This window comes from Tympanuchus pallidicinctus, unplaced genomic scaffold (genome assembly GCF_026119805.1).
Source record: "Tympanuchus pallidicinctus isolate F22 unplaced genomic scaffold, pur_lepc_1.0 scaffold2, whole genome shotgun sequence".
Taxonomy (NCBI): domain Eukaryota; kingdom Metazoa; phylum Chordata; class Aves; order Galliformes; family Phasianidae; genus Tympanuchus; species Tympanuchus pallidicinctus.
In genome coordinates, this window is record NW_026294721.1 from 16,872,690 (window position 1) to 16,896,876 (window position 24,187).

The 24,187-nt window shown below is 38.6% G+C and overlaps 1 protein-coding gene across 6 annotated transcripts in view; it reads right to left on the minus strand.

Annotated features, from left to right (window-relative positions):
* Window positions 1–418: 418 nt before the first annotated feature.
* Window positions 419–24,187, minus strand: part of CCDC149 (coiled-coil domain containing 149) — a 52,142-nt gene continuing 28,373 nt past the window's right edge. For 2 of the 6 annotated variants that reach the window (XM_052682427.1, XM_052682429.1), the window contains exons 7-13: window positions 23,182–23,254; window positions 21,461–21,545; window positions 20,169–20,313; window positions 13,676–13,752; window positions 12,300–12,332; window positions 8,497–8,604; window positions 419–4,464 (exon numbers count right to left, since the gene is read on the minus strand). In XM_052682427.1, coding sequence (XP_052538387.1) covers window positions 3,872–4,464; window positions 8,497–8,604; window positions 12,300–12,332; window positions 13,676–13,752; window positions 20,169–20,313; window positions 21,461–21,545; window positions 23,182–23,254 — 1,114 coding nt within the window. In that variant the 3' untranslated portion in view covers window positions 419–3,871. The remainder of the gene's footprint in view (window positions 4,465–8,496; window positions 8,605–12,299; window positions 12,333–13,675; window positions 13,753–20,168; window positions 20,314–21,460; window positions 21,546–23,181; window positions 23,255–24,187) is intronic. The other 4 variants (XM_052682430.1, XM_052682431.1, XM_052682426.1 and 1 more) reach the window with 3 other exon arrangements.

The following is a 24,187-nucleotide window of genomic DNA, read 5'->3' on the forward strand; positions in this document are numbered from 1 at the left end:
ACTTAAATATTCCAGCTTTCCAGAACCCCCCAGCAAAAACTCCTGAGAGCCTCCAGTTTGTGACTAGAGGCAATGCAACCCCATAATGGGTTGCATTCAAGCTTTAATACTGCTTAGATGAGGACAATAAAAACGATGATAAAATAAGAACAGCAGAAATTAGTACTATTACTTTCAAAACCAAAAAAATACCGAGTGCATATCTTCACACAAAAAACTGGGAAGTTAATCAGCCAAATGGGACTGGGAGAAGTCACAGTTGAAAACATGTAAGTCAGATAATGTTCAACAAACTTAGCAGTCTCACTCAATAAAGCTTTACTTTTCTCATTTTTAACAGCTGAAAATACTACGATACTAATTCATGACTATCGTTCATCTGATACTGAGAGGAGGAAATATGCAGGTAGAACAAACGTATCAGGAAATGTATGCTTTTATTCAAGATGACAAAATATATTAATAGAGTTGAACTATGTTGCACAGTTAATCCAGGCAGCGACAAAAGAAGGGTTTGCAAATAAATTATACCATGTCATTTAAGAAGTAAAACTACAAAACAGGGGCTGGTAAACAAAACTCTATCTTTTAGAAACGTAGCCGACTTTCAACTTCATCTCAGTTAAGATTTCAAAATACATTCCTGAGCTCATATGGATTAAAGAAATTCCGCTGTCTTTATTATACAAATTACTGTACGCTAAAAATAGTCTCACTTAGAAAAGAGGCAACGTTCTAAATGATGCCTCTTAGCCTGTCGTTTTCACAGAATTATTTTACAAATTCACTGAGTGTTCTTTTTCAAATAACCACAACAGTTTTTTCAGATGAAATCCTTCTCATAGATAATGCATGAATTTGCTCACAGGTGAGGCAATGTGCTTCAAATCAATTTATGGAATGCATCCTCTCCAGCTCCTTGCTACAACGCTCCCCTTTGCAGTTTACTTCCCCAGAGCTCAACAGCAAAAGGTTTTACACCTAGATGTGATTTCTCCATTTCTGAAGTCCTAGAAAGAGGGAACAAGTCTAAAAGAGACTCAACAAAATAGTGCTGATTCTACAACAAAACAGGAATGGATTTAAAACAAAACAAAACTAACAAAACAAAACAAAAAAAACCCCCACATAATTCTAACAGCACAAGAGCATCACTTGAAACAATACCTAAGACAGTTACTGACAAAACTAGTCAATGTGAGATCACAGAGAGGAGTCCTGCTCTTACAGCTGCCCCAGTATTGAAGCCTTGTGCTCCTGGGAGCAGGCTAAAAGCACAGCCAGAGTACCCATTCACAGGGCAGGATGGATGGGAGCAGCATTGCAGCAGTGAGATGGCACTCTAAATGTGCTCTCCAGAATCCAGATCTCTCTCTGCAGTTTAACGACTGAGGGCTAATGAAGTGAGGATCGTTACCAAGATGACCTAATTGCAGGGCTGTACACCCGTTTTCTTCTCTCAGGAAAACCACACTAAAAGAATCAATGAGTGAGGCGCTGAAAAGCTGCTGCTGGTCCACAGCTACTTCCACCTGCTCTGATTTCTGCACTAAGCCTTTCATCAATTAATAGCATTAACTGGCTGTTGAGGGACAAGGAGCAAACGTCAGCTCACACAGCTGTGGGTCAGAAAAGATAGAAGACAAGGAAACAAAGGCCAAAACTAACCCTGAAAATTTCAGAGCTCAGCTATGTGAAATCCTGCCCTTTTTACTGGCTTGCATCAGTTCTGACTGCATTGATATTTAGCTCTGCATAGGATTACTCTGTGAAAGATGGAAAAGAATGCATCTCAAATAAAGTGATACCCAATGTAACATTCAAGCATTAAAGGAAAAAAATCTGCCACATTCTCCTGGAGATCTCAGTTTCTGCAGCTATTTCTCTTCTGACTTGTCAGTACTGCCATATAAATGAGTCAATAGCGCAGTCAGTTCCAATTAATGGGAACAGCAAAACAATCTTTCAAATGCTTAAACTCTTCTTGGCTTTCAGGTGATGAGGAACTTAAATTGTCATCAGGATAATGAAAGAAAAACTTTTTACTGCTTCATGTTCCTAACGCACTTAAATATACAGCTGTTTTTTCCCTAAGGGCTGCTGCTTAGCATCAGCAAAATGCTGCAATGTCAAATTACCTTTAAAGAGAAAGGAAACCTATTTGAGGAGCACTGACTACAGCTTTATTGCCTGCACAGACAAAGAAAGGGTTACCCGGCTGCACCTGGTAGGAAAAGCACAGGACAACAGTGACAAGCCACATTTTTTACCTTCTCCCTATCATTCCTTATATTTGTATGTAATCATTTACATACAGCCCTTCTTCTGCTGAATACAAATTGCTCATGGACTCTGCCACCTTGATTATAGCAGCACCTGCTAGCTCAGTTTCCATATACAGAAGAGTTTGTCAGTATCGCTAATATAAACTCTGTTTATTCAGTAGCTGACAAGTGGGCTGTAAAAATTTGCAGCTGGCAGTTATTTGTCAAAGGAGAACTCAATCTGGGAGAGATTTTCCTTTTTATTAGTAGTATTTTATTAAATTTGGTTTAATTCTCTCTGATTGGTTTCAAGTTCTAGGAGTGAGAAATGAACATTTACAGACAATTAGGTCCCAAGCCAGCAGAAAAATTGCCTTGACGGCTGCTGGCCCATAGAAGCTCCACAGCTGCAGAGACTGTTCCTTATGCTACAAGCAGGAGAGGAAGGACGTGCCTCCCCTTCTCCAACAGCTGCTAACTTCACCGTTAAGTATTCCCTTGTTGCTGCCCTCCTTGGAGCAGAGTGGCACAGCTCCAGCATCAGGAGTGTGCTGGGGAATGACACAGCAGCCTCCCTCTCCCAAGTTATTACAGGAATGTTTTCTTATGACTGAATATCAACACAGATAGAAGTTAGACAGCAACAACACAAATAAACCTACTACTACACCAAAGACTGGTGAAGTGAGGAGGAAACAAACATTTGAAAAATGTCTGTTTTCTAAAACATTAGAAAACAAACAAACACAGATTTGGAAAGGAGGGCATGTAAGAAAGAGGCTAAAATCTACCACCCGCTTCTCAAGGGTGTTCCAGCTCCTGAGGGATGCAATTCTGGAAATATAGAATGTGAAGGAGGAGGACAAGGCATCAATGGTTCTTTTCTTGCTGCTCCCTTAGCTTTGGAACAGTACTGCTGTTTCTCACTGAAAGACTTCCTTCCAGATGATACTTCCTTCAGAGCATCATTAATTCACATTCTTAGTATCTGGTGAAATAACTCCGTATGTTTTCATGAGATGAGCTGGGAAAGGGAGGGCAAAAATTTGTACAATTGAGAAGATAGAAAGGTTTGAAATGAGATAACGATGTACACACAGGGATGGTTTTCAGAAAGGATTCTGCTTCCTTATAAAGCAAGGGTGATTTTATTCTAAGTATGCACTTGCAAAGGGAAACAGAATGCAGTCTGAAAAAAAAGCAAAAGCCAGCAACCTTAAGATACTTCTCAATTTATCACTCCAAATTCTCCATCCTTGGAAGACACTTCTAAGCATTAAGATATGGTCCAGCACTAAGACCATACACCTCACATGTACGTGATACATCATTATCACTGGTCTCTTTGCTACACTGTTGTAAATTATATCAATCATTACACAGAATCAGAATGATTATACTTCATTAGCTTCAAGTTCTTCCCCTCAGACAACTTACATTTTTGGTATACTGCAGTCAAAACTAACAGAATACTGTTATCAGACCAATAGTAACAGACTGATGTAAAAAATCAGCTCTTCGACAGACTTTCACTGTTCATAGTCACAGTAGCATACGCACTTGCAAGAGGATTACAGTGAGAAGCTTGAGGGCTTGGATTTCATACCTCAAGCCAAGCTGTTATCCAAATATTCACAGTTTTCAGAAGGATCAGATGGTTCCTTGTTTACAGTTTCAGGGAGCTCCTCAAAGCTGATATTTGTGTGTGCAGTTGTAGCACTGAGACTCCCATGCCTTTCGGGGTCCTCACTGGGCATCACATCCACAGTGCTGCCATTCTGACTCTCTCCTTCATGTGTAATTTCACAGTCACTCTCTGAGGCTTCATCACTGCCTTTCAGGCCCTCAGTTTCAGCTGTCTGCTCATTTTCTGAGGCTGAGGGGTCTGCAGGGTCAGATGGGACCAGGCTGAGTGATGGGAAGCCTTTCTCAGATGAACCATTAAACTCTGCTCTAACCACAGTCTTCTGCTCTTCAGATGAATTTTCTGTTCTTTTCCCTTCCAGTTCTGTAACTGCCTGTTTTGTCAGTTTAATTATTTGACTTCCAAGCTTGTTTATTTCCTCTTCCTCAGAATGTAACTGGGGTAATGAAGGATAAAAGTGTTTATTTTGGTTTCTGTTGTTCAAGTTTCTTTCCTCTGAAGCCATGGAATCACGTGCAACAGCATTAGTTTCTTCATGCTCCCTCTTCTGTTCTACTGAAAGAGAAACAGAACAGCAACATGTGTCATGTATCTACATATCTGACCCAGCGACCATTCTAATAGCATCAGAGCACAGAGATGTTTACCTCAGTGAGGAATTTCCAGTAAATCTCTATCATGTCCCAGATCCATTTCTTAGATTATAATCAATCAGCACAAGCATCTGGCTGGATCAGGAGCTGTCTTCCCCTAACACTGACAACTTCCAAAGTTGACACCATACTGCAGAACAGCACAGGCAAACCTTTTCACAGGAATATCAACTCTTAATCCAGATGCTCAGCTGCAGAATATTTTTGGCACAGTCTAACATGAATCCCCAAACCAGAACCACTTTATGGGTTAACACAAACTTCATTTCTCTTTTTGCAAGCTCTCATCCACTGAAAAGTTCTGTTATTGATCCCACATTTCTCCTAACATAAAAGATTATTCTAATTTGAGTGACATCATAAAACAAAGCAGCAGTAGGAGAATATTAAATATACAGAAAGCCAAACACTGAATAACATGTCAGAATAGAGAAAACAGCAACACGCAAACAAACAGCTTCGAAAAGGAGAAAGAATTTGTCCTCGCCTCTGCTAAGTACAAAAAGCCTCATTGAAAATAAGCTTGTGAAGTCAAGTAAGAAAAATTAGGAAATGCCAGAAGTATGGCAGCACTGACAGCTTCACATGACTCTTGCAGTGCATATGCATTACCTTTTAGAATATGAGCATTTACTCTGTTTCTCCCACAGGAATGCCACCATGCTCAATGTAAGAGCGGCTGCAGGGAGGGATATGAGCTATACAATAAAGAAACCCACTGTCTCTATCAGACCTACCTCATTTATAATTTGGAGTGAGAGAGACAAGGTTGGCAGGAAGGGGACATTCTAACTACCATTAAGGAAGATGCAATTTAGGCCTGTGGAAAAGGCAGGGATAAATTAAATTTCAAAAGGTGATCACCCACTGGATCTAATCCTCATTATCTGAGCACTCAGCTGGAAACAAGGAGCTTGACTTGCAGCACTGCTGTGCTCACTTTAAACATATGAACACACACACTCGAAGTGCTTGAACAACAGTCAAAACTTAGCTACCCAAGTTGGCACTCAAAATTAGCAGGGTGCTACGTTACTTTCTGTGCACCTCAGTTTCTTCTGACACCATTCCGCCACTCTGCTGCAATTTTGTGAAGACAACTTGTTCCAAAGCACTACAACACCAGAGAAAAATTCACAGCAAAACAGCGCTTTCGTCTTCAGAGAATGCTTGAGATGGTGCAAAGCCAATGCAACAGAAATAAAGTGTGCAACAAGGACAACAGAAGGGAAACTGATCACTAGCAGTTCCAGCATTCAAGTACAACATATCACACAGCACTGGATATTGGGCAGACTGGATTAAGAGAGACTTTGTGTCAAAAGACAGACTTTAATTCATATGCTGGTACTGCGTCGTCAGGCATTTTCTTGCAGGAACTGCACAGCACATCCTACAGACTTCTACCACTCATCCTAACTACAATGATGATAACAACTACAGACTACAGCAAGGCTTGATGAGATCAGGGAAAGCAGGCAGATTAGATTAAAAAAGGATGAAAAAAACCCTCTGATTATCTGTAGATATAGCTAAAGTAACATCAGACATATATTCTTCATCAGAAATTTCTGCTATATGTTAACTTCAAGGCTGAAAAGGTTTCCTGGGACAAACACACAGCAAATAGCAATGGTAGTGTTTAAAGGAGCACAGTGTGCTGACAGGACATCAGGCCTAGTATTTAACGATATGCAAGAATTGCACTTCCATCACACGCATCTGTTGTCACTTAACTGATGGTTCAGCTGATAGTAAAATAAGAGTGTTTTTTGTTTTTATTTCTGAAATACTTCTAAATTAAAGGCCCTGCTTGTTTGGTAAGCAAAGGCTGATGAACACCCCATTCCTCCTCAGTTCGGAAACACACTGTAGGGATTAAGAACTGCAATACACACCAAACTCCTAAAACTTAACAGCAGGCAGCTATCCTCTGTGCAAACACAACTGAAATGTTGTCCTCATTTATTTAATCTGTCAGAGAGGTGGGTTTTAAGTTTGAATTCCCACTATCAGGTATACTGTGCCGCATGCAAATTAAAAACAAGCTGTACGTGCAGGCAGAGCAGTAATTTCTTAATCCACTGCAGTTTAAACACAGGATTTTTCTGTGATTCTATTATAATTATGAAATGAGGAGGGGTAAAGAGGATGACCAACTGGAAGCTAGTTCTTCTGATGATTGTCACAGTCCTAATCCTTGGCTATGTTCTGTCCACGGCTTTTTTCTTTTCATATTCTCTTCCTTTGTCCAGAGTTTTGCCCCTACCTGATATCCTGTTGTTCCCCCACTCCCTTCATATACTCTGAATGTTTCTCATCCTCCTTTTAGTGTTTATCACCACATCTTACTTTCACTGTAAGAATTTGCATTCCTCTCTCCTGTGCTCTGAGCTAGATGGAGGTTCCTCCTCATGGAGAATTTATCTTTTTCAACTCCTATCTACTGTAGCCTTCCCATCACTTCAAAGCCTTCCATTCCTCCCTGCTCCAAGTTTTGTTCCCTCCAAGCTTACATAATCTAGAAGGAACAGCATGTGTAGTGTTACCTGTGCTGGTAGCACAAAGAAAACTCAACAGAATCACTGTTCTTTTTTTGTTGTTTTTAGCAGACAAGAATGATTTAGAATGGGGTGGGAACTCCAACCTTACTCCTCACAAGTGGAAACCTTTTCCCCAGCTTGCAATTTCCTTGTCTATTAATTGTAGGTATACAAATTCTTGAATGTTTACTTAAAACACAACAACATAGTCATCAAAACTAAACATGAAAAAGTTATGTGGTTGATATAAAAGCTGCAGTAGAAAACACAGCATGGTAAGCTTCAGCCTAGAGGTAAAGCTTGGCGGGGTAACAAAGCAACAGAAACAGGGTTTGATGAGCACTGACAGGCAGCTTTAATCAAAGCTGTAATACTAACTTTACCTAGGACAAATACATAAAGGAAATAACATACCACCACCAAGTAAATACTTTCAGTAACTGCAGATTTAATTACAAAAAATCAATGATTAAGCTGGCAAAAAAATGAATACTTAGGAGCTGTTATTACCGGCTGGAGATCTATTTGCTATGGTTTCACTTTATTTTTAGCAAAAATATCAGCTGATCAAGATTATAAAAACGATCAGTCTGACTGTCAGGTTTTACCAGATGATAATATGGATAATAAAGTCAAAATTAGGCCACATTCTATTTAGTTTCAGGACTAACGAATAAATTGTTTATGATGCTTCATGGTTTGCTGAGCAAGATCTGGGCATACCAAAATATTATGCTGTTAAAGAGCTTACCCAAATGCTGAAAGGCAAGTGTAATAATCCATCTCCCATCTATCATGAAAAACTCAGGAAAAAGTTGAGGTTATCGGAAAAGCACTATCTTTTTGCTACTGTCACATAAAGCTTGAATTTGGAGAGAGGTAAAAGCTTGCTATTGGGGAAGGTTTTGAACAAAACACATGCAAGACTATAAAAAAGCAGTCAATTTCTCCAGGAAAACGAGGGGGATATTTCAATTTAACAGGCGCAATCAGGAAGCCTTTCATCTAGATATCAGCTATAATGCAGCAGAGTGCTACGCCAGTTCCACAGACTGCTTTCCTACTGTGCATTTTAACAGAGGGAAAAAGAGCAGGAGGCTAACATAGATGGCACAAATAACTTCTCACAGTATCAAGTTATCTGGCGTGAAAATCCTTTGAAGTGTATGACCTGATGTCTAGCACAGTGCAATCTCTTCAACAGTCATTTTCCAGAGGTTCCTTTGCTGTGTGTACTGGGACCAGCTATCCCTTTCCCTTGTGGATGATTTACTCAACCTCCATCGGCACCAAAACTTCGCCTTCTGCTATCCCAGCATGAAAATTTATTTTTACTTAGAAAGGAATGCGTGCCCAGCTTTCATTGAGTTCCTTATGCTCCAGGTGCTCACCTTGTACTTCAGCTTGCTGTGGCTTATCAGTAAATGCTAACAAGGGTGACCTAGACCGCTGTATAACAGGCAAGGATGCGTCACTGAACGTTATAGTATCCTTTCCACCTGAAACAAGGAATGTGTTAAAACCATTAATTCACCAATTACATTCACTGTTCACTAATTATACGCAAACATATCCTACCATTTAACTTTCTTTTTTTTCTGCAGTGTTATGAAAAAAAGCACAGAACAGAAGAAGCATCTCAAATGATCCTTCTACAGTACTGAAAAAAGTACTCTATCCTGGAGCTGGAATATGCAAGTTAAACACTGAAAAAGGCTTTTTATTTTTTTTTAAACTTTTAATACCGAGGACAACCTTTGAAAGAAGAGCGGGTGCTGCATACAGCTGATTGCATTAGCCATATAATTCAGAATATTACAAATCAAACCATACCAAAAATACTGGAAAAATTAATTTTGGGTAAGGCTAGATACCAAAACATGGATCATTTGCATGCTATTACCAGGAGTGTTCAGCACTAACTCTTCACTTTCTTACCACTTCATGGAGATACAATTACTGCCTGATGTCACATATATAATTTTACACTACAGGCTAACACATGTTGTCCTACAACATTTCCTTAAAACAAATAGGTAAATAAATAAAAATTAAATATTAGCTTAACTAAGAGACAGGACAGAACAGAGGGAGCATACATTGCTGGGGAACAGGAGGGATTTTAATCTGAAAATTTCCCAAATATTTCTGAACATTTTTGTTTCAAGCCAAATGCAAGAGGGCAATTTTCCAGCTCTTTTGCAGAGAAAATTGTGCAAGAAACTCTTCAGCTAAGGACTCTGCTGTATATGCCTAGTCTTTACATATTTTAGCAACACAGAAAGCAACACCTGCAGACCCTTTAGGAAGTCCTCCACTATTCAGGATACTCATGTCTGTAATGACTGACACTACCTTAAACCTAGAGGGGAGATGGCAGGAAATTTGCAAGATCAGCTAAGCATGGTGCTTGAGTGGCCTCCAGAACAACTGTCAACTGATAACTGATGGCTGGGAAGGTGGCAAGCTACTGCTCTATTTATCTCCATAACAATGGACATTTATGTAACAACCACTTCTCTCCTCTAAATCTGTTTGTACATTTCACCTTAAGGCAACATCCTAAATCTAATCACCCATCCAAGACAAAGTCTTTCAAAAGAGCACCAGGTCAGGAGGTACCCTGAATAAATCCTTCACTAAGAAAGTTCTGGAACCTCCCAAGAATGAGTGAAAGTCAAGCTGTTCTCACAGAGTCAAACTGGGCTGCTCCATCTCTAACAGCTTTTGAAAGCACTGCCTGTTACTACCTTGATACTGAAGGTATTAATGACTTTTTAATATCCTTATAATGTTGGGGTATATACTGCAGTGATACGAATGTAATTAATGGTTTAAAAACAACGACCTTGTCAAGCTTTGATCCCACTATCAAGTATGCATCAGAATTCTGCCTTCACTATAGCAAGTAATAAAAAAAAACCTAACAAAGTAGAGCCCTTGCATCTAAGCGTAAGGCAAAATTAATTAAAAGGAAAAAAAAAGCCAAAAGAAATCTGATGGCAACTTTAAAGCGCAGAAATAAACCCTAGGAAAATGCACTTCAAAGTAACATTGAAGAAATTCTGTGTACGTAGTCAAAAGCCAGATGAACCGAAAATGTCCAACAGAGGTGGTCAAACTCTAACAGATTACGAATAAAGAATTTTGGGAGATGCATTGTTAACTGTTAAGTGGAAAGCAGAGAGGTTTTTTTGGTAGTAGCTGTCAGATTTAAATAGCAAAGCCTGAGATAGAAGATTGCAACACAAGCTTCAGAAAATAAATGACTTCCAGCCAAAATTTACACAGGAAACACATTCACTTTCACATTTTTTCTCTGAAAAGCAACCCACTTACAGAAAATAGAGCCAAGCTGGGTATCCACACAGCTCAGCAACAAACGTGGCCTGAACAGTCCAATGCATATTATTTATTAACAGTGACTTTCATCCGTTCATGAAGGAGGGACATGGCTGTTGCTGTAGCACATTTTGCGAATCATTATCTGAAGTTGGATTGCACACGAGGACCTTCAATTAGCTGCCATGTAAGCTCAATTTTATAACCCGTACTGCTTTGTGCAGAGCTCCCCTACTTAAAGGATTTTAAAAGGACTCTGGTGAAAAATATAGAGATCTCAAAATAAGGGGACAATTAAGTTATCAAGAGGAATAAATTAATTTGCTTTCTTCTTCAGGAGGAGCATGCATCTCTACAAGATTCTCAGGCTTTAGGATCCACTCATAACCTCTGCTCCATGTAAACTGCCCTACACCACAGCAGCTGCTGAGCCCATTAATTTGACCTCGTCACTGCTTCACGCTGATTACTGCAGAGGAAGAGGCAGCACAGAAACTTTCCTATCATCCCAGACAGAAAAAGGCTGAGTCACAGCTGAATCTTTTCTTAGTCTTTTCTTTAGTGTATATCTGGAATTTTTGCGAACTGATACATTTATAAACATAGAGAATTACTGATCTGGGTACCTAGTGACATCTTTTTGTAAGAATAATAAGCTGTGTTTCCTCTGTATTAATGCTGAACATACCAAACATATTATGCATGCGTATTTGAACCAGCCGTGATGGATGTAAGACAAGGCAAAGAATTAAACGCTTCTGCAAACATCACTTTCTCTACTTATTTCTCAAAACAAGTGGTCTCATAAAATGAAAATCAGAGATATATCTATGCCCAAGATTACTTTCTATTTAGCAGTGAACCTCACAATAGATTCATTTAATTACAGCCCATTTTTCCAGATAGGGGAGCTGAGAAGTTTGTGATAGGCAGAACTTTTACAGAAACTGAACCTACACAAACCATTTCACCATTTCAAAAATGAAATACACATTTCCTCTTGACTTAGCTTTGCTGTTGTTCATTCAGGCATTTCATAAAAACAGGACAACGAATATGTCACCTAACAAAAATAATTAGAGGCAGTCAAGCTCTTTCTTACTAATGTAGTTTATTAACACAATTTGGAAGATATTAATACCATGGTATCACTGGATGTTGTAAATGTTACACGGACAGTGATGCCTAAGTAGGAACATTAACTTCAAATTAAAACTCTGCGATTCGTAATGTGTGTTCCTTTCAGTGGTAGACTAAACATCAGCTTTTATCTACATATTTTTCCAGTTTCAGACAAGAAGTTCAACTCACAGCCAAATGAAGCTTCTTCCTCTTTGAATTTGAGACTGCCTTGATAACTTCCATGAGACATCCTCCATGTTCAGCCCTTTGCCCAACCTAGCGTTCAGCTGCAGAGCCTACTATGAGACCTCCTACACTATGTGTTTCATACTGCCATTTCATGGAGCAGTAGCTTTCCACACTCTGAAAAGTGTTTACAAGGCTCTCTGTGACCACCTTGGAACTACAGTGCACCTGGAAACAAAGCCACACTCTTGATTTAAAAGTGAGGCAGCAAATCAACAAACCAAACTTGGTGCTCAACAGAACACACAGTCCAGTGTAAAATTCCAAGATGATCTATTCTTACTATTTCCCTCATTTCAAACAAATTGCTTTGTAGAGCAGCCTCTATTTCTGTTGTGGTCATCTTAATTCACTTAACTAAACATCTTAATCTGACAGATAGAAAAATGTTTAGATAACATTTCTATTTATTTACATGCAGAGATAATATTTAATGTACTGCTAAAATAAGTTACTAAAAATATACATGTCAAGCAGAACCTACTCCCAAATCCCACTGAGACATTGTAGCTCAGGCCTTCAGGCAGCAAAAGAAAGGAAGGAAAGAAACAGTTGTTAATGTATAAATATTAAATTGATGTCTTACCTCCACAGATAAACAATGGAGCCATTTGTTCCCACTATTCCTTTTTGTTGTTGTTTTTGAGTTGTTTTTTTTTGTTTAATACGTTTTATAAAGATTAGAAACACTGCTTTTGTTAGCGTACTAATTTCATGGTTCTGTTTCTGACAAAATCCCTACAGTACATTAATTTGGTAGGTTTGTGATACATTATTTTTACTAGTGTACAGAACTACATTAGCAGGGTCTTGACAAACATTACACCTGCCCCCCTTGGACAAAGGCATTCAGCGCTCCATGCATCACAGGTAACTACCTGAGGAGTAAGGCAGGGGAAGAAATTTGGGACCTCCGGTTCTGGAAAGCACCAACGAGAGAGAGAGCAGTTCCAGAAAAGTGATTCAGAATGCCTACTATATTAGGCCAGAAAGCTGAATCACACTAGTTTTTCACCACATCTCTTCAGCTTTGTCAAATGTTTCCTTCTAGATGGAATGTTTAGGTACATAAGTTTATGGAATGTTTAAGTACATAAATAAGTTTAAGTCTAACCCATGCTAGTTCCCACCCCAAGATAGGAAGCTGTAAACAACAATGCCTAATGGTGCAAACACCAACAATGGAACAATATAATTTACAGTGGTTAAGAAAGATACAATTAAGTGTAATGGGGAGAAGAGAAGCAAGAAGTAAATGTAAATTAAATATTGCTCATTTTCCTAAGAGAAAGGTCTATTAGGAAGCAGATTAATCTCCCATTACTTGTGTAATTCAAAACCAAGTACAATACTTAAGATGCTACAGGGAATAATCCTGTTCTGGAGAGACAGACTACAAAATTTCAGATCATTTACATTTCCAGTTTCTCTGAGATTAACACTCTACAGAAAAATATTACAAAACACAGCAATAAAATTTGTGGAAGTAATAAGACGTACAAAGTCAATATATAAATCTGTTGAAAAACGTCATGGTTAATATCCTATGTGTATCATCTTATACAATGGTTTAAATAAAACAGTTCCAATTTTTTTTTTAACCTGCAAGCTATGGAAAAAATTTTGTTATTTCCAGTATTTAATTTATTTGTAGTATCCATATTTGAAAGAAGGCTTAAAGAGCCTTGAGAGTTTTGGCTTCAACTTAACATTTATTAAAGGCCTCAAATTTTGCAAGTGTGCTGAACAGCACATTCACAAAATAGCTGTCATTAAAATACTATAACCAAGCTTTTCTTAAATGCAAATATGCCCTTGAAAATTAAATAACACAAGCTGATCTCCTGAATTTTTACTGACCTGGAAGACTCCACAAGCCAGCAATTTCCAAGGTTCTTAATTTCTTTTCTAGTTCCGCCACTCGATTACCTAGAATTCTTTGAAAAAAAGAAAAAAAAGAAAACAAGAAGTCAGGGACATTCAGTTGAAATAAAATTCCCTGTTATGTTAAGGTAAGCAGAGCCTAATTGTTTGTGTGACTGCAATTGAATTTTGTACTTGTTACTTAATTAGTGCAGTAAACCCGTTAACAATTTTACTGATTTTTACTAATGGCATTGGACAGCCTCCCCCAGAGTTCAGAGAGAGCAAAATACAGTTGTCTAATTTATATCATGATTAAAAATTAAATCAAACAAAGAAGAACAAGAAAGATTAAAAAAATAATCTTGGATGAATTGGACATTCAATCTTTGCATAACGCTAATGACTAAGAATAGCAACTCCCAGTATTTCTATTTTCTCGCTTGCAACTATTTCTTCCTGGCTACTTTCACTTTCTCAGCAGCTAAAATCAGAAGATAACAGCTATGCAATCCAAATGTGCAAAACTCAAGACAACATCTGGATTGATTCAGCAATCCCAAGCACAGCTTTGCCTACTCTTATTTACAAGGGTTTGTCTGTCAGTGAGATTGCTTAATACAGCAAAGAACAGCCTTTTTAGGTGCCGAACTGTTGCCCTATTTACTAAAAAGCTTCAAGCTCTTTAGTGCTTTTACCACTCAGCCACTCAGTTTTCACTGTGTTTCTTGGGTCATCTCTTCTTTTACATCTGATTCCTAAATAAATACTATTTGCAGTTAGCTCTCCTGCTGGATTTAACGTTTAGACTTAATTCCCTCCCAAGATCAAATGAGAGATTCGTATCTTGCAAAGCTCTTTTTTTTCTAATGAATTTTTGAAAATGTTTCTCTCACAGGCACAGCAAGTCTCCTAGAGTCAAAAGTCTCTAAATAAATCCCAAACAATACTCAGCAGAGTGAAAAAGCTAGACGAGACAGCAATTCTAAACATGACAGCAGAGATAATGGACAGCAAGCTTTACTCATCAAATTACAGCAACAGGATAAGTCAGTTAAATTTGAACTGAATGCTGAGAAGCAGTATACTGCAACACAGCAAGGCAACAATATCCTCCCAAGCTCACCAGAGCTGTGTAATACTGCACTGCATGTTCTCCACCTAGGGCTTTATGCTGCAAACATTTGAGCATACTGGGAATGTCATTACTGACAGAATGACAGAATCTGGGTCATGAAGGAAAGCAAAACCAGCAAATATTAAATGGACTAGAGAAATCGATTAACAAGGACTATGTATTTTTGAAATCTCCAATGTGAGGGCTCTGCAATGATATAATAAAAGCTTCTAAGTATTTTAAAGACTACAAAAATAACAGTTTGAGAGGGAGACTGTAAAAGAGAAAGCTTAGAATGAACATCAAAGCAAGCACGGGGCGGTATAGGGATATAGAACAATTAGAAAGCAAACAGCCCATCACGTTTACAGGCAGAGGAGAAAAGACATGTGGCAGCAGTTATTTCTCCAGTGAAAGTCAGCAACCACACAGGCCAGCAAGGCTATGATAGATCTATTACTGCCTTTTCCAATAACTGCTCAAGACGAGATTTCACTTTCAGAACGCTTCCTTCTGGTACAAGGGACTCAGTCCTATTAACTTTGTTTCATAGTCCTGTGCATTGTGCTGGCCTGAGGGCCCACTGAAGGTCAGCTGAAGGATATGGAACCCCCCTGGCTTAAGGATAGGGAAGACAGACAAATTGTGAAATACTCTTTCCAGTACGTTAGCTTTGTGAGGGAGCCAACAAAACAAAGCCGATGCGGCTAATGGTTGTCACTACAAATGTATCGCGATTCTGCACTTTTGCCAGGAAAAAAACCCAACTGGTTATTTCAGTAAGTGTCTCCCCAGTAGGCCCAGGACAGAAAAGGGAGAAAAAGACATCAACTAGCTGTATGACAGATCAAAACTAACCAGACCTTTTACATTAAGTTCAGCTACTCCTACTCTTGTTATTTAGAGAGCAGCAATTCTCTTGCTTCTCTTAAACTTTATAATTCATTTATCTGCTGTACTATGGTAATTCTAAAGATTCTATCCTGGTAATTCCTGGTAATTCCTACTGAAGCCTCAGAAGAGATCCTGAGCATTTTTTTTTTTATTTTTTTTTTTAATCTTTGTTGCAGTTTCTCATGTAAAAGGATCATTCTGCAGCTCTGAATGCTGCTCAGCAGAAAGAGAGGACAATCCTTAACCACAGTCCATTCAGTCAGGTACAGAGCACATATATAGAACATGATTCTAGTTTGCTCCAAACCACATCACTGGAAGAGAAGTATGAGAGTAATTAATCCTACATAAAGCTGTGTGTGCTAATGAAAGCATATACTGAAAATCCTGAAAACAACACAGTTTGCCCTCAGTTTCTCCTTTCCCCTGTGTCCCTCCAAATAATTTCCCACCTCAGTAGATGCTGTGGAAAGTCTAAGTTGTGCTGGCCTGGAACAGCAGATATTTTTGAACGGGATGTGCGAATTGCTAGCATCCAATCCCAAATCTATTTTCCCCTCTCTAGCAACAACAGACCAGACCCTTTAAAGAAAACAGAAGGATTGTGTCATTGACAAAGATGTCAATAGCTATTTCCACTGTTCTCTGGTTACATGCTTAATGCAACAAGGGAGTTTGTCCAAACCTCCCTCCAGGATAAGGCTTTGGAGAAATATGTTGTTCTGGTGACAACAGCAAGGCTCCCACCTGAACACAGAAGATCCCTTCTGGCAATTCCAACTCTTCCCCAAACACACGGGCATAATCTCAAGGGAGCTTTCTGATTTACAGTACCTGAGATCCACTCAAACTTATCTTTAACTTAGACTTACTTATAGAAGGTGTATACCCTCGTATGGACACAATCTTCCAAACACCCATAAGTAGGGTCTGTCACAGTAGCTTATCTAGTTTTACACATCACCTGGAAATATCTACTCACAGGTTGAGGCAAGCTTTTTAGGTCTTTAGAAATAATAGAATAAGTGTAACAGTCTAAGCAGGAGAACAGCTATGAAGCTCATCTGGCTTGCATGAATGCTGGCAATTTCATGAATAAATTGCACCAAAAAAAAAAAAACAAAAACAAACGTAATAAACTGTTTATTGCTGGAAGCCAAAAAGATTTTTATCCACTTCTCAGAAGGGTTAGGAGTGTTTATTTTCACATTTACTTAACTATTTAGTCTTGCAATACATTACTGCATACAGAATTCATTTAAAATGTCTTTTTTCAAATTAAGCTGATGTGCTTGTAAGGAAAAACAAAGGATGTTACTTAAACTTAGCAGCAATAGCACCAATCACACAGGGAAACCAACCCATCTTCTCTCTAAATAACTTCTATATCTCTTTAATCATGGAATCGTAATACAGTTTGGGTTGGAAAGGACCCTAAAGAGCATCTAGTTTCGATCCCCCTGCCATGGGAAGGATTGCCATGCATTAAATCAGGCTACCAGGGCCTTATCCAACCTCACCTTGAATGCCTCCAGGAACATCTCTGGGTGGCCTGTGCCAGCGTTTCATCACTCTCACAGTGAAGAATTTCTTCATTACATCTAACCTTAATGTGCCCTCGTCACCCTTTGTCCTATTACTAACACTCCATGATAAAGACTCCATCCCCACCTTTCTTCTTGTAGGCCTTTTTCTTGTAGAAAAGAAGCTAAAAAAATTACAGGCTGGACTTAGCCCTCTCTTTTGTAGGCACTCAGTCCCACATTTCCTTTTACCATACCAGATATTTAGAAAAACAGTAATAATCAAAGCGCGTCTGTTTCAAGAGCAAGTGAAAAACAGATATTGGTTTTAAACCAAGGAAAGTTAACTTCAACAGCACATTCAAGTTACAGTCCACCTAGAAAAAAAACCTACTGTCTTGTTATTATTTTCATTAATCAAAACACTAATTTAGTGCACTGTTATTGTGTAGTTAAATAGCCTTGTTTCAATAGTCAAGCAAGAAAACAGGTTATGACTTTGGAGTAAGCTAACTCGTGGGAGGGAAATAACAGTCTTGAAGAATCCCTTTTACTGGTAACAGAATCACTAACAGATGGAATACCTATCATAAACCAAACATATAACTTTTTTTCTGAATAAAACAACCACTCCAAAATCTCATGTTCTTTAACCAATTTCATCTTCTTCACGCAATAATCTGCACAGTTAACTGTGTTCTCAGAACACTGTACAATAAAAGCTTGACAAACACAGTTAAAGCACTGAAGGAAATACTTCAACATTCTGATTTATGAAAACACTTTTGTCATTACATTTCTCTCTAGTTCCACTTCCTTCTCAACTTCCTACAAAAGAACGGATCTGCTGCTAGTGCCAAGGTTGTGAACTTGCCTATTCACTTGTGCACCAACTAATTGAGCAGTTTTCTATTAAATTTCAGAAGACATCAGACTTCACTCCTAACTTTTAAAATAGCAATTAAGTGTCCTCAGCAACAAGCTAATGCACCTGAAGCAAAGGATGTTTTTTTCCTGATGTCCTACTTGCATTGCCCTCTTTCACTTTAACCCTTTTGTGACTCAGGTGCTTCTATGTGAAGTTGTTCCCGTTCCTCCCAGTTACTTAAAAGCTTCCTTAATGAAACTAAAAGCCAAAGGTGGAAAAAAAAAAAAAGAAAAAAAAAGAACAAGCACACTGTACAAGATGTTCCTGGGCCTTTCACTCAACTTGCTCAGTATTTTCTGGCTTTCCACTCTGTTTTTTCTCAAGGCATCCAAAGCACACTAAAGTTCTAAGCATGCTCATTCCTTGGGAAAGAGATGGACTACCACCACTCCCTAAGATTTTATCTTCTGTTGGTCACAAAATCCAACTCCAAATGTGTTTTCGTGCACACATCCAATCTCTACTCCAAAGGCTATACCAGCTGGGCACACAGATAAAATAATTGTATCTCTTGGTGAAGACTTGTCTCAAAAAAACTATGCACAGTAGTCAAAATTAGAGATAATATTATCAGAAAGTGAAGCAATCATCCCACCAGTACATTTGAGAGTCATAGAGGACTGCAAGAGATGTAAAATTAAAAAGGAAGCTTGCTATGGCTATAGTCAGGAGTATGCAAATTACAGCACCAGGAAATGATGCAGCATCAGAAAGTAAAAGGCAAAGACTAGAATAACAGAAGTTATTCTCTTACTGTTTTTTCTGGTGTTCCATTAGCAGCGAGGAGGGAGCAAGCAGACTCCTCATTTATGCTGTTCAGTGTAGGAGCTCACCTTGCATTTCACAACAGCCTTAAAAGCATGAATTGACTGAGCAGCCATCAGTTGGAGCTGGGCTACATTCTCACTGCTTTAGTCTCCCTTCAGCTGATTAGGCATTTGCTTTCTCAAGAGTATTCGAGAGTGGCTATAAACTGCTCCTCCACTTCTGCTGCCACGTCCCTAAGAACTATGCAGTGAAGTCTGCCTAGTATCATAGTTACAAATTTTCAAAATGAATCATCTATTCTAGCAGAATACCGTTCATTTCAGAGCTACTCCTTCCTTTCACAAGAGATAGCTGCCTGTTTCTGACATCTGGTCCTGATGTGCTTTTGAGAAGTCTGAATAATCTCTGATTACCAGTAGTGACTCAGTGTTGCAAAAAGCCCCCTTAAAAAAACAAAAAAAAAAAAAAAAAAAAAACCCACAAAAAAAACCCACAAAACCTGAGCATAGAATTGAGGCACACTTCCTAGCTCTGATTTTCATACACTACTTAAGGACAATAACATCAGGATGTCAGAAAATGTGTCAAAAATGATTATATTCTGCCATGATAGATGTTATACAAGATACAATAAATTCTACCAATGAGTAGAACAGCTAAAAGTAAACAAATTCTCCTTGAAACTTCAGTTCAGATTTTAAGAAATCATATGGTAGCAATATAACTGTTTATATTGTTTATCTCCTAAAACTTCCAGCAAGTAACTGCAGGAGCAACAGCTATCATCCAGGACACATAGGCTACTGGCCTGTAACAAATGCCACACTGAAACTTTTCATTCTGTCTCCTAGGTGTAACATTTGCTATTTCCACCAATGTTTAACAGTTGATCTATCATATCTTCTCCATTTCAAGGGTGTCCATCCTCCTGGCTGCTTTTCTTTAGCCTTCTCTACAGATGACTAGCAAGAAATGCCAATTCATTACAAGAAGTCAAATGATTTACTATGGTTTGTCTTTAAACTGGGCTGTAAATCAGTCCTTGCCTAGCAGTGGCAGTCAGGTCTCTTTAAACTGTATTATTTTCTCCAAACACATAGTTTATTTTTGGCTCTAAAATGCACAGTACCCACCCACCTGTTTGCAATGACAACAAATTTTCTGTGAAAATTCCTTCCCATTTCCCTGAAACTACTCCCAAAACTATGACTTTTCCATAGCTTGGTAAGCTCTGTTTTACTTAAGAGTAATGCTACTTACTTGTTGGTTTGCCTTTGGTGTTGTATGACCATGTTTTTTTCATGGATTGTTTCCAACAACGCAGTGGCCAGTGATTTGAGATCTGAAATGGACTGTGGTGTGGCTGGTAGGCTACATCCATGATCCTCAGACAGTAACTCTTGGACTGTAACATTAATAACACAAAAGAGTTTTGGCTCTCAAGCACAGAGACATTACACAAACATTTACTCAGCATTAAAGGATTATTGTCATTACTTAAATGAACATATATATAATTTCCTTTAAATAACAAACCCAAAAGACCAGAAACATAATACAGAGCTGGCATAAAGATGGTGGCGTTCTGAACTGACTGTTCAGAATCCACACCAACTGCCAGAGTAAGAACAGGCAGCAACATTTTGGGTCTGGAGCACAGGCCTTATGAGGAGCAGCCGAGGGAGTTGGGATTGTTCATTCTGGAGAAGAGGATGCTCAGTGGCTACATACTTTAGGTTATTTCCATTTCATGTGAAAACAGCCATCCAAGAATTTCCTCTGCAGTACAGAGCCTGTTTACCTCTCAAACACATTACAAAGTTCACCAGTGTCATCAACTTCTATAACTAGAATGTGGCTCTGTTTATATTTGTACAGGTCAACATGGAGAAGATCAGAAGCATAAAAAGCAAAAAAAGGAAAAATGAGTTTTAACTGTCATGACAAAAAATACTTATCTTACCTGTGTGTGTATGAACATATTAACAAGGTATACTGTTTGGCACTGAGAATTTTCTCTAGCATTTAGCTCGCTGTTTTTGTTTGTTTGTTTCACCCTTTTGCTTCCCACAAAGAAACATGGGAAAAGAAAACTTCTTGCAAAGTACCTGAATGTAAAACCTCCCCAAAATAGGAGTAAAAAACCTAAGGGCCTTTAGGGCCCCCCCTCTATCCATCAATAGATTTTTCATTGGACTATGAATTGGGATTGCCATTGTTAGCAGAGGAAAGAGACTGAATAGAAAAGTGAGGTCAAAGAAAAGTCAAGGTTAAAGTTGCAAACAGGCTTAGAGATAAGACAAAAATGCATTTGATCCAATTGACTGGGTGGGGGTGAATAAATGGCAGAAGAAAAACAAAAGGGAAAGTAATACTCAAAAGACATTTTTTTTTAATCAAGTCAAATGAGAAAATTATGAAAAATTAGCACCTTATGATAAATACAAAATAAATATTTTTATTTGGTTGGTAAGGAAAGTGTTACTGAAATTGAGAAAAAAGAAGGGATGAATTCAATGAGATATGCAACACCACGCTGTGTTTATTAATACCTTGTTTTGCAGACAGGACTCCAGTCAGAGCACTGCTACTGGATCTACTATGAGTCTTCGAATTTTTTCTTCTCTCCAATGCATTCTAAGGAAACAACAAATGTCTTATTCAGTAAAACAGCAGGTCAAAAGTTCTACTCTGTTCCTTCTATTAGGAGTAAAAATGTGCAACTTTGGATTTGGGTCTCAGAACTTCACAGGGCCTGAAGCTACACTAACAGTATCCTACAGGCGTGTGATCTTCCCAGAGTATTACAGAAAAACTGCAGTGTTAAAGGACTCACTCCATCACATTGAAATCACAGTGCTTCAGTCTCCCCACCCCTCCCCTATCCTTGTGCATTTTTCAGACTAGCACATTTTTTAATTCAAGAGTGAAGATACTGTAATATTCTGTAGAGAGTATCAGTTGGGAACAAAATCAGTCTTTCCCCAGCATTTCTTTGGATAGGCTTCAAAGGAGAAACCTCAAAACCCCGTTACCAGAGCTTCTAGATGCCTTATAAGAGGATGTACTGGCTTTCAGGACTTAACAGTAGCATGATACAGAAACGAGAGTCCAGTTGGTCCTGTGACATAATACCAGATGCTTCCACTCTGAGATACCCCTGTCATAAGCATGAACAGATACTGACACAAACTTGACAGTACTCTCAGGAATTTTACTCATGCACAAAAAGCATGCTGTTTCACATTGAAATACATGGTTAACATGTGGGTTCACATTAACCCACATGGTTAAGCAGCCCTACTGACAGTCCTAGATACCCAATCCTGTCCCATGACAAGTAGATCTCTCCTCCTGTGCACCAAAATCACATCAGAAAATGATATAATGCTTGAATGCAGGAAAGAGCAAGAATATTTTTGCTCCTGGAGTTCAGTCCTGAAGGGTTAATACAAAACAATATATACCTTATAACCCAGGAACAAAGTAATAATGAAGACATAGCACTCATTAGGGTATGTGAAGAAGCAGCGATGCTGTTAGGGAACAGGAAGACAAGACCTGCTTGTGATGGGAGCACAGACACACTCATTCCCCATACACTGCATGACCTGATACTTTTCACCTTCAGGCTGGAAGGCTCATCATTCTCCTGCACGACTAACAAATGTACAGTGAGAAGAGTGGCATGATTAGGACAGTATTTTACAGGGTTACAGTTAGAAAGATTATCGTGATGAAAAGAGACAATCAAAAATGAAATGCTCACCCACATCCTAGGCTTGCAGTAGAAAACTTCAAAGGAAGGGATCTCCACAAAGAGATCCTTCCCCAGTGGCAGTCAGCCCTTAAATGGGGTCTAGGAGAGGTGCAGCCAGGCTCCACTCCTTCCAGTCACACAGCTGAATTGTCTTTGCCTATGCTCCCATGGCTCAGTCCTTGTCTCAGCTGATCAGTGGTTCAAGGCTGTGACTCAACAGTTCCCATACACCCTCCCCAAGAGGTGCCACAGAACTTAAAAAGGTCACTTCATTCTCTTTTCCATGTACCCCTAATGGGTACCACTTTTGTACTAGACTGGCTGAAAAAGCCTATAAAAGGAAGATTACTGAGCATGCACAATACATACATGCTAATATTGTCAGAATGTTCATGGGGGATTTTTCTTTGCAGGCATAATTTTATTTAAATACATACAAACTTGAGAATGAACAACAATCTTCACAAACACCAAAGCGCAGATTAGATGATAGATACATTGAGAGGATTTTACCTTATATTTAGTAATATTAGATTTAAGAAGGTTCACTTCCTCTTGAATTTGTTTTAATCTCTCTTGGAGGTACCTGGAAAAAAAGAAAAAAAAGAAAAAAAAAAAAAGAGATCTTTCATATAACATTACCTTCACTATTGCCTCAAATATTCCTCTTTACTACTTGGAATGACTCCTCCTTTAGCTATTGAGAATGCTTTTCCCTTTACAGCTTTCTGAGGGATAAAATAACAAGATCTTACTGCTTTTGACCCCATAACAATTTTGGCAAGAAAACAAATTGCATCAGAAAACTAGGCTGCCCTTCTCTTATATTTGTCAGGCATCCTGCACAACCATTTTATATAGTTCTTCAGGATTTTGGGAAGGGAAGCTGGAATGATATATTTATGTCTAGACGAAATAGTCAGAAAACGTTTACTCATCTTCTCTGAACTTGAAAGTCGGTAAGATGAACACCTAACATTCATATGTATGCCAGAACAAGACTCAACTATGCAGAGCTTTTGCATTGCACTATCACTCAATTCATGGTACTTCCCGTTAGTAATCACAGAATATAAAATTTTACAGCTAAAAGATGATGTACGTAAACTAAAACAATAGTTTTAGTTCTTCCTCGCAACCTTTAGGCACTTTGGTTAGACAGCAGTTTCCACACAAGAAGAAATACTTTTTAATGCATGAAAAGTTTAGGTAATATCCTCTCACAGTTAAACCACCCTTGCATTAGGGTCTGTAACAATTTAACTATTTCAGTGAAAAAAAAAGGGATCAACACCCAGAGAAGGAGGAGGCTTAAACTGATAGAGAACTAATAGACTACATAAAACAAAACAAAAATGCTGGGAGGAAGCATCTGGTTTTACTCTTTCCTACCTGAAGTACAAGTAAAAGGGAAGTACCTTACAAGCCATGGTTCGCTTTAAGGTAATTGTTGTCATTAAGGGAGGTACCTGCCATGACTTCCCAGTGCTTCTTCTGTTGACCTTTGTGGAAACCATAA